Below are 14,342 nucleotides of genomic sequence, written 5' to 3' on the forward strand. Positions count from 1 at the left end.
GCAGTCACAACCAATAGCTTCAACATAAATCATCAATCGTCAACATAGGTAAGCACCAAGGACACAATCATTAACTATTTCATCTCTCACATCATGGTTTTTGAACTTTCGTTGATTTGGATAGTTGGACCATTGGGCCCGGGAACTGTCCAAGCAACTGGTTCCATTTGACCCAAAACCCGATCCTTGGCAAAAAACCGTTGAATTGGTCAATGACCCGTGAACTCGGGTGGTCGAACCATTGACCTATTCAATAGTTTTTTACCATTTATTATTATTATTTTTTAATTTTTGTTGTCAGAATGGGCCATCCATTCGGACTAGACAGTCGAATCATTTAGTGGCCAAAACGGTTTCATTTCCTGGTCATTTTTTAAAACCATGTCTCATGCACATTGCATATCAAGCATCTTTTCATTACAACCACACCATCTCATATTTATCAACATCATCACATTGCATCCATTATGGGAACAGAGTCCCATACGCCCCTAATCATCATATTAGGTGGTTGACCCAACTCCCAACAGAAAATCACATTTTGGAATTCAAATCTAAATGCCCAAAGAGCCATGCATATTGACTTGCCTATGTCAAACATGCATGGCTCATATGTAAGAACCTGTTGGATGTCTTTAAGTTGCGTTTAACAAGAATATACATTGGAATGGCTTTCCTGCACTCAACAGTTTTCTGGAAAAAAAAAAAAGAGATTTTCTCATTGATAACGGTCATCTTTCGTCTTTCATCATCTATTTATCAAATCATGCATACTAAAAAATCTCAAGGAATTGACCAGTGAGAGATTCCACAATTCCATTGTTGTAGGAGTGATTGTAGTCCTAGACAACCACACAAACGTTGTGGGTGAGATATTTCATTTCAAAAACCCATTCGGGAAGATTTGAGGGTTGTCTTGTGTATGACAATCCTTCTATCAGTAGCCAAACGAGTGCTAGACACCTATAGAAGTGTACCATAGGAGGAGATTCCAGGGGAATCATTTTCAATAAAAAACAATCACCTCTTTCAATTATCAACACTTTTGTTGTGAAAATGTTTTTTAAGCAGCATTCTTTTGAACAAGACAGTAATTCCATCACATTTCTACACAAAAATGGGTTGTCTCCTCAAGCTTTGTTGTTTCGATTATCATCCTCCAACAAAGAGGGGTAATCTGTAGACACCCCATTTTTGCACCCCTTAGTCTTGTAGCACTTTGAGCTTCAAGCATTCTTCAACTAACCTCATAGTCAACCTAGGGGTATTTTTGGAATTTTACAAAAGTCAGGCCTCAAGGATCCAAGAACATAGGTACATAGAGTCCAGAAAAGCAAACCCAATGACACCAAGATCACTCAAATTCAACACCGTTTACCCTCTTCATCTTAAGATCCAAAGCTGGAATCGATTTCAATCGTCTGATCGGTGTCATTTTGATCATAAACCTCATTTCACGTTAAATTAGAAATCCAAAACCATAGGTACATAGATCTCAAAAATCTAAATCCAACAACACCAAGATCACTCAAATCCAACACTGTTTACACCTTAAGACCCGAAGATGGAATCAATTTTGATCGTGCAATTGGATTCTTTTTTTTTTCTTGAATCTTATTTCACATCAAATCAGAAATCTGATACCATAGGCACATAGAAACCAAAAACCCAAACCCGACAACACTAAGATCACCCAAATCTGGCACCATTTACAACTTCATCTTAACGCCCGAAGTCAGAACCAACCTGAACCTCATTCTACATCAAATAATTAATCCAAAACCATAGGTACGTGGATCCCGAAAGTATAAATTTGACAATACCAAGATCACCCAAATTTGACAATGTTTATCCCTTCATCTCAAGATCCAAAGACATAATCAATTCTAATCATCTAATCGGGATCACTTTTGATCCTAAACCATATAATATATTTGAAATCCACCTTGTAAATGGATAGGTCTCGAAACTTTGAGTCCAACGGTACTAAAATCGTCCAATTCCAACACTATTAACCCCTTCATCTTGATACCTGAAGCTAGACTCAATCTGGGCCTTCTATTTGGAATCCTCTTTACTACAACTTTGAATCTAGGGTATCCCATGACAAAACCTTTCTCTCAACCTCTATAACCATCTTGGAATATCCAATTTAGGTAAATTGGTGAAATCTTTCGCTCATTGTTGTCTTGATTGATTGAGAGAATCTCTTCCAAAGCTGTCTTGACAGCTCATTCTCTCAATCAATTTCCCTCTAAAAACCCTTTAAACTTCATCCATTGATCTCCCTTGTCTCCTATCTCAATCCTCCATTCCCCTCTTAAAAAATCTATAAATACCCCCTTTTAAGACGCACAATTTAGCTTAGGGAGAGAACTCTACCCCCATTAGCCTAGAGAATACCCCCCTTCACTTCCCAAGAAGCTCTAAGCATCCCTAACCCACGTCCAAACTCATGAGAAAACCATCTCTCACATCCTTAGAGTCCCCCCATACCAGTGTTATAGTAAAAGAAACCCCTAAATTACACATACATCCAAGAGATGAAGCATGAAACATTCTTGAAGCGACAATGGTGCAATAGAATTACAGTCATACAACAACATTCTTATTCTTTAGGCCATATGGACTACACTTTCTCATTCTTTGGGCCAAGTAGGTGTGGCAATTTTTCACCTAACCCGCTGAACCCACCCAACCCACCCAGTATCTAACCCTAGGGGTGGATTCGAGCCGAATAGTATGAGGCTCGAGCTTGACTTGCCTAGGAAGTACAAGGCTTGAGCTCGATCTCGGTTCGAGCTAGAACCTTGATCTTGAGCTCGGCTCAAGTAAAAAACTCTTAAGCTTGAGCTCGGCTTGGCTCGAGCTTGATTTGAGAAAATTGTTTTATAAAAATAAAAAATTATATATAAAAAATATTTTTTATTGGATACTTAAAAAAATTAAAAAGTATAATATTTTTATTATATATATTATAGAAAATAATATATATATATATATATATATTCGAGCTTGGCTTGTTTATTAATCGAGCCTATAAATTGGGCTCAACCTCGGTTAAAACCGAGCTCGAGTAGCTCATGAAGAGCTCGGCTTGTGGCCACCCCTATCTAACCCACCCACTTATTTGGCGGGTTAGAAATGGGTTGATCACCCATTGGATCAATTTAAATGGGTTGGATTGGGTTGAGTCATGGATAACCATTGGGTTAACCACTACAGATACAAGTATTAATTCTTTAGCCTTTTTTTTTAATTTTCTTCATTTGAATGAAATAATTTATAATTAATACATTAATTTTTTATTAATTATTGATTTATCAACCACAAATCACCACGTATCAATGCTTCCATAGATGGTTAATAATGGGGAACCTAGATGCTTATCTATTCTTTGCATCAACTTAATTCCAAGTAATTGAGTAATTTCCACTCTTTTTTGATGGTGGACATTATGACTAAAATAGATGGACCACTTATCCATGTTAACAGATTGGCCAGACCATGTGGTAATATTCTCTAGAGCCTGCTTGAAAGAGTGCAGTATAGTAGAAGAACATCTCCCAAAGAACAAGATGTCATCATCAAAGAAAAGATGTCTAAGTGGGGGACAATTCTTAAAAGGTTTAAATCTATGGATAACACCCATTTCCATCTGTCGCAGAAGAAGGCGTGAGAACATATCCATGTATAAAATGAATAGGTATGGAGAAAGAGGTCATCCTTGTTAGAGGCCTCTTTGGGGTTGAAATTGACTGGACAAAGTGCCATTCAGTAGAATGATGTATGTAGTTGTAGTAATACGCCTTCAATAATGCACAAAAGTGACGAGAGAAGCCACACAGTACTGCTAAAGATTCCAAAATAAGAGAAGCCACACGCCTTCAAGAATGAAGTATGTAGTTGTAGTAATACACGTTCATTGTATGCACAACCTCAGGTGTGAGGACTCTATTATTGTGAATTTGTCTACCCAGTGAAAAGGCATTTTCTGGATGTTGAAATAAATCTTTAATGAAAGCCACAAAATTGACACTAAATAAAACCAATAAGACAGAAAAAATAGCACTCGCTCCATCAAGACTTGGGGGCTATGTGTGCTCCGAGAAGAAGGCCTGTTTGATTTCAGCTTCCGAAGGAATGGAACATAAAAGAGAATTCATTTCAACAGTAACTTGTTGAGGAATCAGGTTGACATCACACTCGTAGAATTATGGGCTAGATGGAGTAAAGAGATTAGCAAAATAGTCGTGAGTATGTTAAATGTAAATATTAACTATTAATGATGTGTATGTAAATATGTTTAGACTATTTTTAAAAAAACAAAAAAAAACTTTTTATACAAGTTTTTTTTTGAAGCCTAAAGGTATATTCATTCAACTTCCAACAGGATTATGTCTCGGAATGGAGTATCGACCTTATAAATGAAGGAGGTGATACCAAGGCCTCATTCGTTTGCATCTTTGTCACTTATCTAGGTAAGTGCACTTATCCAAGTAAATGTTTGTTGGGTAACATTTACCAAGAAACATTTACCTGGGTAAGTGCACTTACCCCCATGTTCTTTTGATTTCCAAGATTCCTAGGTAAGTAATAGAATGTCATTTTTATCCATAAAAAGCTAATATAAAAATGGGCAAAATTGTCACATTATGCTTTATAAAATTTCCCCTAGGTGCCAAGTGGGTAAATTATTTACCCACTAAGGAGATGAATAAGTTCTGGGAAAGTGGAGATTATTTTACCATGGAACCCATTAGCAAATGCAAAAAGAACATTGTAAAGTTGGTCAATGGGAAAAATATACACATTGACCAACTTTTCCAAACTTATTTATCCGTAAACGAACGAGGCCCACGGGCCCAAGTTCTAAACACATGATATTGAATAACATAAATACTAAGTTTGTGAGCTAATCTATTACAACTTCGAGATGTAAAAAGCATTAAAGCTCGAGAAAAACATAACAACATAGATTTGCACTCCATAACTATATGGTATAATCTCTAAGGAGGGTTTATGTGGAAATTGAGTAGATACACAATAACTTCGGCATTGCTCTTGTAAACCCAGGCTTTATGCCAAAGTTCACTTTGTTCATGAAGTACAATGTTAAAATCATTTTTAATTCATTGGGTAAATTACAAGGACCCCCTTGTACTATGGGGTTAGTGTCAAAGATCCTTGCATTGTTTTTTTTTTCCAACAATGACCCTCCCCCCCAAACATTGGCTGTTAGGCAAAGACCCCCTCTGTTAGCATTCCGTCAGTTAATTTCCAAAAAAAATTCTCATCTGATTGCTTAAAAATTTTCTAAATGCCCAAACAACCCTTTTCTAATTTATTTTACCTTGTTCTTTAATTTGTGAAAGGAGAGAAAAAGTAGAGGAAAGGAGCAATCATTGTAAGGGTCCTCTGCATTCACCAAAGATGCTCAAACATGCCAAAACTCCTAAGACCCGATGCAACAATAGTGTTGCTCTCATTTTATTAGTGAAAAAAATGCTTCTCGATCGGCCTTTAATTAGTGCAAAAGAAAAGAGGCAAAAAAGATTAAGCAACTACTCTGGTGCATTCTAATTTCTAAGTCTAAATAAATTAAATTGAAGAAAAACACATAAAAAGAGGAAATGTGACTTCAAGTACAACCATAGAGAAATTTGAAGACTGTGAAAGCTGTGGAAGTGGAAGAATTGGCACAATGCTATATAGTGCATGAACCTTAACAAGAATTGAGAACTGTCAGCACCTAGCAGTCTGTAAGGAAATTATAATCTTTGAGAAAGAATATAAAGAAGCTTAGAATTGGCTGGAGCCTAGAGTCTAAGAATAAGAAACTTCGAAGTAGAACAACCAAATCTCAATGAACAAAACAACATCAACAAAAGGACCAAAACTAGAATAAGAAAAGACCCGGTACAAACAAATGATGGAAAAGGATAAAGAAAAGAAGCTTTAGCCTTGTTGAAAGGACAAACATTAATACTATTACAATCAAAGAATTGGGTATAGAAATGAGTTATACTCACATTTCAGAAATTATAGTAAGCACCAAGTACAAAAGCCTAGGTGAATCAAACATTATAGAGATTTTAAAACTAGACGTAGTTAAAAAATTGAAGGTAGGTCACTAAACTCTTGAAGGTTTCAAAAAGAGAAGGTAATATATGTTTGTTACATGAAATGAGACGTGAGAAGTGTGTTCGATGGGCAGGGGAGGAATAGAGGAGATAGGACTTCTACTCTCTTCATAGCTCAACGTACAGAAGTGTAAACCAATGGGCTTGCTTAAATAGAGAAGAAGAGCGGGAAGAAGCCTGAAAATGAGCAATTTGCATGGGTTCTTAGGCTTTATCTGAAAGGTTCGAGTATAAAATTGATAACATAACCAATTTACTTAACATTTGTTCAAATTCTTAGAGACAAAGAGCAAACCAGTAATGGCCACTTCAGCCAACTCCCATATAATTTGATAATTGTTGTTGATGGCTATATGTATCATAAGCAGACAGTAATAGTGCCGACCTCCCTCCTTTTCCAAGTCAAAGTCCCAACCAAAATTTAATCATTCTTACTATGGTAGTAGTATGGATATCACTTTCTAACTACTAGCATTGACGAATCTTTAAATGCTCATCCTCATTCCTCAACCAAGTAGGAATTAGAAAGTAGAAACAAACTACCCATAATCTATTATATTATATGACAATTGCACCATTGTTGGAGGGAGATTCAAAATTTTAAGAACCATTAACAATGGGCGATGGTTAGAATTTTCTTTGCTTGCCTATCAATGCATCAGAGATTTCATGAAAATAAAACCATGTCTTGCCTCACATGCACACTTGAAACTCCCCTCACACCCTATTTTCGTCTCTCTCTCTAAAAATAAAACAACTTGCAGGCTTTAGCGTTTATCACGTGAGTAGTGATATGTTCCGCATTGCACTTGTTGGGGTATTTTCAGAGATAGGCTTTAGCGTCTCTCTCTAAAAATAAAACAACTTGCAGGCTTTTTCAAATTTTGGCGAAGATTGAAGGTATTTTTCGTCCAGTTAGATTTTAAGAGAGAACACAAGAAAAAGAAAATAGAAAAAGTTTATTGAGGTATTTTGGTAATTTAATGTTTTCTGAATTGCCGATGAAAGGGGTATTTGTCACAATGTAAAAGTTTAAGGTCTTTGTCACAAAAAAAAAATGCAGGGATCTTTATCATTGTCCTATAGTATAGGGGGTATATGTAATTTACCCTAATTCATTTGATTAAAAGTATATAATATTTCTTGACCATTTTAATTTAATTATTTATATTATTAAAGCCCAAATTTGACAATAATCCTATACAAATCCGATGGATAACATCCAATTTGAATTCAATTACAAACTAAATCAGATTGATCAAATTAAAAAAAAAAAATCAAATATCAATTTTCACAACTTAATGAACAATTGCAAAGATCGATGCCCAAAAAATTGACCCTTCATTGACAGAGACAACGAATATATACACGATTATATCAAGGCTAAAATTAGCAACATCATAAGTAATGGAGGAAAATACGTAGCAAATATTCTAACTTCCTAAAGCTCTCCTAAAACTATGCACAAAATCTATCTAAATATGTACAATATCTCTATTACTCCCCCTCAAGTTGGAGCATGTAGGTCACGTATGCCCAACTTGCGAAGAAGAAAATCGAACTGACATTGGCCAAGTGCCTTTGTCAAAATATCTGCCAACTGATTATAAGTTCGCACATGAACAGTCTCAATAGTCCGGGCTTGCAAGACATCATGAACAAAGTGACAATCAACCTCTATATGTTTGGTGCGCTCATGAAATACCGGATTAGCTGCAATATAAATAGCGGCATGACTATCACAATGCAATCTCATAGGCCTGGGATGTTCCATGCTAAGGTCATGTAGGACACTCTTCAACCACTTCAGTTCACATGTCGCGGTAGCCAGGGACCTATACTCTGCTTCTGCAGATGAACGTGAGATGGTATGTTGCTTTTTGGTTTTTCAGGAAATAGGAGACCGTCCAAGCATCACAAAGTACGCAGTCAAAGAGCGTCATGTCAAAGGATAACTAGCCGAATCAGATGCTTGTTGGCACTCAAGATGATTCCCTGTCCTGGATTCCCTTTGAGGTATCAGACCACCCATAGAGCTGCATCCCAATGTTCTTGTCATGGTTGTTGCATAAATTGAGCCAATATTTAAACAGAATAGTAAAGCTCAGGTCATGCTATGGTAAGATAGATCAATATTCCTATTAGACGTCGATATTTTTTTGGGTCATCAAGTAACTTCCTATCGGCCAGTGCGAGTCGATGATTTTATTCCATGGGCAGGTGATCTGGTTTAGCTCCTAGCAATCCTGTTTCAGAAATAATATCTAGTGCATACTTTTGTTGGCAGAGATAGATGCCCTCATCTCCTCTGGCGACTTCAATGCCAAGAAAATACTTCAACTACCCAAGATCATTCATGTGAAAGTACCAACTCAGATACTGCTTGAATTGATGTATCATCTCCCCATTGTTTCCTCCCACAACAAGATCATCCACATATGCCAAAACACAGAGTGTAACTCCGTCCTTATGGTAAGTGAATAAAGAATAATCTAACTGTGATTGAGTAAATCCATACATCTTCAAGGTCATGCCCAATTTGGCAAACCAATTTCTGGGTGCTTGTCGTAATCCGTACCAAGATTTCCGCAAGCGGCATACCTTTCCTGAATGTGTAGATGAAAACCAAGCAACAGTCTCATGTAAACCTCTTCTGCTAGATCACCATGCAAAAAGGCATTATGCACATCCATCTGATGAAGCTCCCACTTTCGTGCTGCCACTACAACCAAAAACAATCGAACAGTCACCATCTTTGCTACTAGAGCGAAAGTCTCATTATAATCTATCCCAGCCTTCTGATTATTCCCTAAAATCACCAAATCTAGCCTTGTGTCTTTCGATCGTTCCATCTGAGTTGTAATTGGTCTTGTACACCCATTTGCACCCGATCGCTTGCTTCTTGAGGGACAACGTTTCAAGGGTCTAGGTGCCATTACACTCAAGAGCTTCAATCTCCTCCTTCATGGCTTGTCTCCAATGCGGCTCACGAATCGCTTTTGAAAAATATGTGGGATCTTTCCCTGCAATTATAGCTGCCAAGAACTGTCTGTCTCAAGGAAAAGTTAGTACAAGTCACGTAGCGTGCAATAGGATAAGACACACCTGAGGAGTGACATGATGTGGCATGACCAGTAAGGGGGTCGTTGATGTGTTGCACTATGTGGAATACATAGTCCTTCATCTTCTCAGGAGGACGCCTTTCCCTACATCCTCGACCAAGGTTTTCACCTTTACTCTTCCTTTCCAAATTCACATCGTCCCCTCTATGTTCATCAAGAACCTCACCACTCCCCCTTGCTTTCAGAGTCAAATCTTCTTCAGGAGTTGGTTCACCATTCGAAGTATCTGCACTATCCAATTCATGATCATCTAAAAAATGCACATCATCATTACAGACAGGTGGTTGCTCGATCACATCGGTGTTAAGAGATTCAAAGACAGCAACCTTAAAAGGAAAAATATGTTCAGAGAATACAACATCACGGGATACAAAGAACTCATTTGTATCTAAGTCTCCATCATTTCTTACCGAAAGGGTACCCAACAAAAATGCACCTTCGACTTCGAGAACCAAACTTATCTTTGTCACACCCTTGATAATGAGCATGACATAAACACCCAAAAACACGAATATGTTTGTAAGTTGGTTCCTTCCCAAACAACAATTCATATGGACTCTTTCCATCAAGTAGAGGACTTGGAGTACGGTTAATTAGATATCCTGTAGTCATCACATATTCACCCCAAAAACTTACAGGTAAATTTTTTCTGAAAATGCAGAGCACGCGCAACATTTAGAATATGGCGATGCTTGCATTCCACCCTACCATTTTGCTGAGGTGTCCCAACACACGATGTTTGGTGAATGATGCCATGAGTATCACAATAATTGCTCAAGGTTATGAATTCTGACCCATTATCACTCCTTATCACCCGTACCTTACTGTCAAATTGAGTAATCACCATCGCACAAAATTTCACAATGTTAGCACTAACTTTACTCTTTTCTGCCATCAAATAAATCCACACTACCCATGAGTAATCATCAACAATGGTAAAAAAATATACAGTACCACATGAAGCAGGAGTACGATATAGTCCCCAAACATCGCAATGAATTAAAGCAAAAGGTGCAGAAGCTTTATTATTGCTTAAAGGAAACACATTACGAGTTTGTTTAGCTCTTAAACAAACATCACATAACTCACTTGTGTTTCTTGACTAGCAATTTTATTTTTAATATTATGAAGCAAACTAACAACTCGTTTTGAGGGGTGTTTCGTTCGCCTATGTCATAGTTCATATGAGTCCACCTTTGCCAATCTGTATGCACTAGCCCTTGCCACACAACGCCAAAGATAGACCCCATCATGCTTCTCACCCACGCCAATCACTATCCTCGAAGTGGGGTCCTGCATTACATACATTTTGTCAGAAAACGTGACTGTACATTTTAATTCATCGATAAATTGAGAAACAAATATCAAATTGCAATTCAAGTTGGGAACATATAAAACATGTTTTAAGATCAATTCTTTCATAAGCTGCACTTCTCTTTCTTTCAACACCATCATATTCTTTCCGTCAGGGAGTCCAACGGCGCAAGGAGGTATTTCACACACATTCTTCAGTAACTCCAAATTCCCGGTCATGTTGTGAGAACATCCCGAATCTATCAACCACATTTTCTTACCCGTCAATTTCTCTGAAGTGGATTCCTTGTGTGAATTGATCACCGCCATTAGCGTTGCCCACTATTCGTCATTAAGCCCGGGAAAACCAACTTTATCACTAGTCCGGACAGCAGCAGTAGTGGCGCTGGTGCCGCAGCTTCCAAGTGTCTGGACAACATTGGCAGCCGCTGTACCAAACTTTCCTCGACCCTTTCCTATTCCTACGCCTCGACCTCCTCGTCCCCCATGACCACCAGAACGACGTCATTTGCTTGAAAACCACCAATCTGGGTATCCCACAAGTTGAAAGCATTTGACCACCTAGTGTCTAGTTTTTCCACAATGAGAGCACATCTTCTTATCCTTGTTCGATGCTTTGGCTCTATTTCCAGTTTGCACAGCAAATCCCATAGCCTCTGCTCGTTCTTCACGTGCTCGAGCCACCGTTTTGTGCCGTTCTTCTTGCACAATCATTGCATGTATTCGATTCAATGCAGGTAAATGATCTGTACTCAGAATATTTGATTGAACAATTTAAAAGATTGATGCCCAAAAAATTGACCCTTCATTGACGGAGACAACGAATATATACACGATTACATCAAGGCTAAAATTAGCAACACCCTAATCAATGGAGGAAAATACGTAGCAAATATTCTAACTTCCTAAAACTCTCACAAAAATATGCACAAAATCTATCTAAATATGTACAATATCTCTATTACAACTTTATACAAATCCAGTGGTTAAGATTCAATTTAAATTCGAATACAAACTAATCAGAATTTTTTTGGTCAAAACAAACTTATCAATTGAATCAATCTATAATTCTATAGGAAAAGGTAAAAAAACACACGATGCAGATTTCTGAATTCCAACCCCCTACTACTAGCGCTCTGCCCCCTTATAAGCCACATCCTACCCGTGAATTTGGCATCAATTCACCCGTCAGGATGCATTCCCTGTACTTTGGGGCTAGAGAATTTTGATCAGGGCTGATTGGTACCTCTCCCTAATTCTATCTCTGATTCGATTTGATCCCTTTGCAATGCACCACTCTCTTTAGCCGTGCGCCCGTGCCGTGTGCAGATGTAAGTCACGTGCCTGACCGTATAGGAAATGGTTGCTCTCTCTCTCTCTCTCTCTCTCTCTCTCTCTCTCTCCAATTGCGTCTCTGAGAATCTGACTCTTAGTAAGATTTGGGAAATGGTTCAGACCCATTTCGCCTCTGAAATTCTTCATTTCCCTTCAAGGCTAGACAACTTCAATTTTCAAACTTTTAACATCATTCAATCATTATATCCGTAATTTACTGCATTCTGTTCTGGTCTCATTGTCTCTCCCTGTCACACAGACTCACAGCCATTGTTCCTTCGAAAGAAGTTACTCTATACTCCATGCAACAAGAAGGATCAAAAGTCACATTCTCAATCTCCATATAAAACCAATAAAAGATATCTCGCTCTCTCTCTTCTTTTCTTGCATGGTCTCACACAAGCCTCTGCTACCATGACAAGCAAGACCCATCTCCAAAATCTCGCTCTAAATACTTTTAATGGGTACAGCAGTGAAAGTAGCTCCTGTAGCCCACCTTCCTCCCCACGCCGTCCCGGGAAGGTCCCACATCACCGGAGACGTTATCGAGTAAAAGACCATTTGCGGGTTCGCCCAGGAAATTTCTTCGCCAGAGTTCTCTCTCGACGCAATTTACGCATATTCATTCTCCTGCCGCTGCTCTACATCTCTTATCTGCTCATATTGTTGGGGACAGCGCTTCTCCACTTCTGTACTCCTCCTCCTACTATTTCAATTTCTACTCCTACTGCTCCTCCGCCACTTCCACAGCCGGGATCGGTGTACCGCAGCCATGAAGTTTTCCAAAACCTCTGGTCTGACATTCAGTCGGATAATGTCTCCGGGATTGAGGTCGGGTTTCTCTATATCTCCTTGTTTTTGGACCTTTTGGTTCCCATTTATTTGCATTTGTTTATTATTTTTTCATTTTGTTTATTTCGTATGATGGATTTTCCTTTCTGGTCCTGATGTTTGATTTTTGAGTGTTTGGTTTGGATTATTCTGTTTCTTTGAGGTTCAGAATGCTTCTTGGTTTCCGCACTGGGTTTTGAAGGGAGAAAAAAAAAAGAAAAAAAAAAGAAGAAAAGAAAAAAAGACAGAAGAAATTCTAGTTTATTCGAGATAAGAAGGGAATAAGATTAATGGGATTTGTCTTCCTGAAGAGTACACTATACTTTGTAGTTGACATTTGAAATTCATTTACTTGTGGTGGCGATGCTTCAAGCTGTAAGTTTAAAAAGAAGAGGACCTATTTTGGTGAAATCTCTCTCTTTTTGGACATATTGTTTCATTTCTTAATTGTCCAGAGTCCAGACAGTTATAGAATTTACATATAGGGCTCAATGTTGTGGAGTTTGTAGGAATACAGCAACTAGAGAAGAAGTTCTATATCTAATTAACTGCAGTAGTTGGTCTAAAGTTGAGGTGATTGTTTGTTCCATGTCACAAATTCTTTGAAGTGAGATATGGGTCGTACAGAGAATTTAACATAATCTCTCATAATCACATTGCTTGCTCTCACAAAGGCATTGAGTTTTACAAGAATTTTTCTTAATCTTGAAGCGTTTTGGTGCTTAGATGTTGTTCATTATGATTGTAAATCAATGCCCTTGCAATAACATATTTGCCAATTTCTAGGAAGCCAGAATTCATTACTTCAGTTCTAATATTGTTTCGGCATATGCTAGTGAAAAGGCAGTACACATGATTGGAAAAATGAAAAAAGATATGTAGATGATTTTTATTTCTCGATAAGTAAAAAAGATAGGTAGATGTTTTAAATTCGGTGACTTCACTTTATATCTGTTCTGCTATCACCTCTACATCTATTTCTAACTCTGTGATTGTTATTAGGGGATAATTGATTGCCGCTGTAATGGCTAAAATTAAATTGGGAACTACAAATTTTATCTAAGGAATGCTAGCAAGCAACATCAGGATGTATCACCAGACTTCAGTGCTACTGCAGACATTGTTAGACTAATGAAAAGATATATTAGAAGACACAGTTTGCCTGTCTTTTATTTGTCATATGTTTGTATCTGAAGTTGGGGTGATGAAACCTAGCAATTTTTGCTATGTTTATCTTTTAATTTGATACGTTTATACTTTATGCCTTCTTAGTTCTTTTGAATAAAATATTGAAGGTAATTAAGTATAGTGATAAAATCAATATCAAGTTATGAAGTGAAAAAAATTGATGTTATATGGTGTTAAATAAAATTCAAACAAATAATTCACATTAATCAATTTGCTCTTTCTTGTTTACAAGAAACTAGAGCTTTTATTGGAAATTTTGCATAGGGGTGGAAATGAAACGAGCTTTTCACGAGCTATTTGAGCTCGGCTCATAAAAAGATTGATTTAGCTCGGTTTAAACAGAGCTTTGAGATGAGCTCGAGCCCAATATACAGGCTCGTTTGCTAATCAAACCGAGCTTGAGCCTAAT

General features: G+C 37.6%; 2 protein-coding genes across 3 annotated transcripts in view; one reads left to right on the top strand and one right to left on the bottom strand.

Moving 5' to 3' along the window:
* Positions 1 to 7,650: 7,650 nt before the first annotated feature.
* LOC148874098 (uncharacterized) lies at positions 7,651 to 10,888 on the bottom strand. The gene is made up of 7 exons (XM_088956142.1): positions 10,664 to 10,888; positions 10,460 to 10,558; positions 9,676 to 9,738; positions 9,249 to 9,591; positions 9,083 to 9,166; positions 8,692 to 8,865; positions 7,651 to 7,991 (listed from the first exon to the last, which is right to left on the bottom strand). The coding sequence occupies exons 1-7, from the start codon at positions 10,886 to 10,888 to the stop codon at positions 7,651 to 7,653; spliced, it is 1,329 nt and encodes a 442-aa protein (XP_088812268.1).
* Positions 10,889 to 11,940: 1,052 nt separating this feature from the next.
* The window catches only part of LOC148874099 (O-fucosyltransferase 10-like), a 36,198-nt gene continuing 33,796 nt past the window's right edge, over positions 11,941 to 14,342 (top strand). For both annotated transcript variants that reach the window (XR_016106647.1, XM_088967729.1), the window contains exon 1: positions 11,941 to 12,745. Coding sequence is in view for 1 of the 2 variants with exons in the window: in XM_088967729.1 (XP_088823855.1) it covers positions 12,329 to 12,745 (417 nt within the window). In the remaining variant the exon portion in view is untranslated. The remainder of the gene's footprint in view (positions 12,746 to 14,342) is intronic.

The sequence above is a fragment of the Nelumbo lutea genome, chromosome 1 (genome assembly GCF_056320005.1).
Source record: "Nelumbo lutea isolate HS-2025 chromosome 1, American lotus-T2T, whole genome shotgun sequence".
Classification (NCBI taxonomy): Eukaryota; Viridiplantae; Streptophyta; class Magnoliopsida; order Proteales; family Nelumbonaceae; genus Nelumbo; species Nelumbo lutea.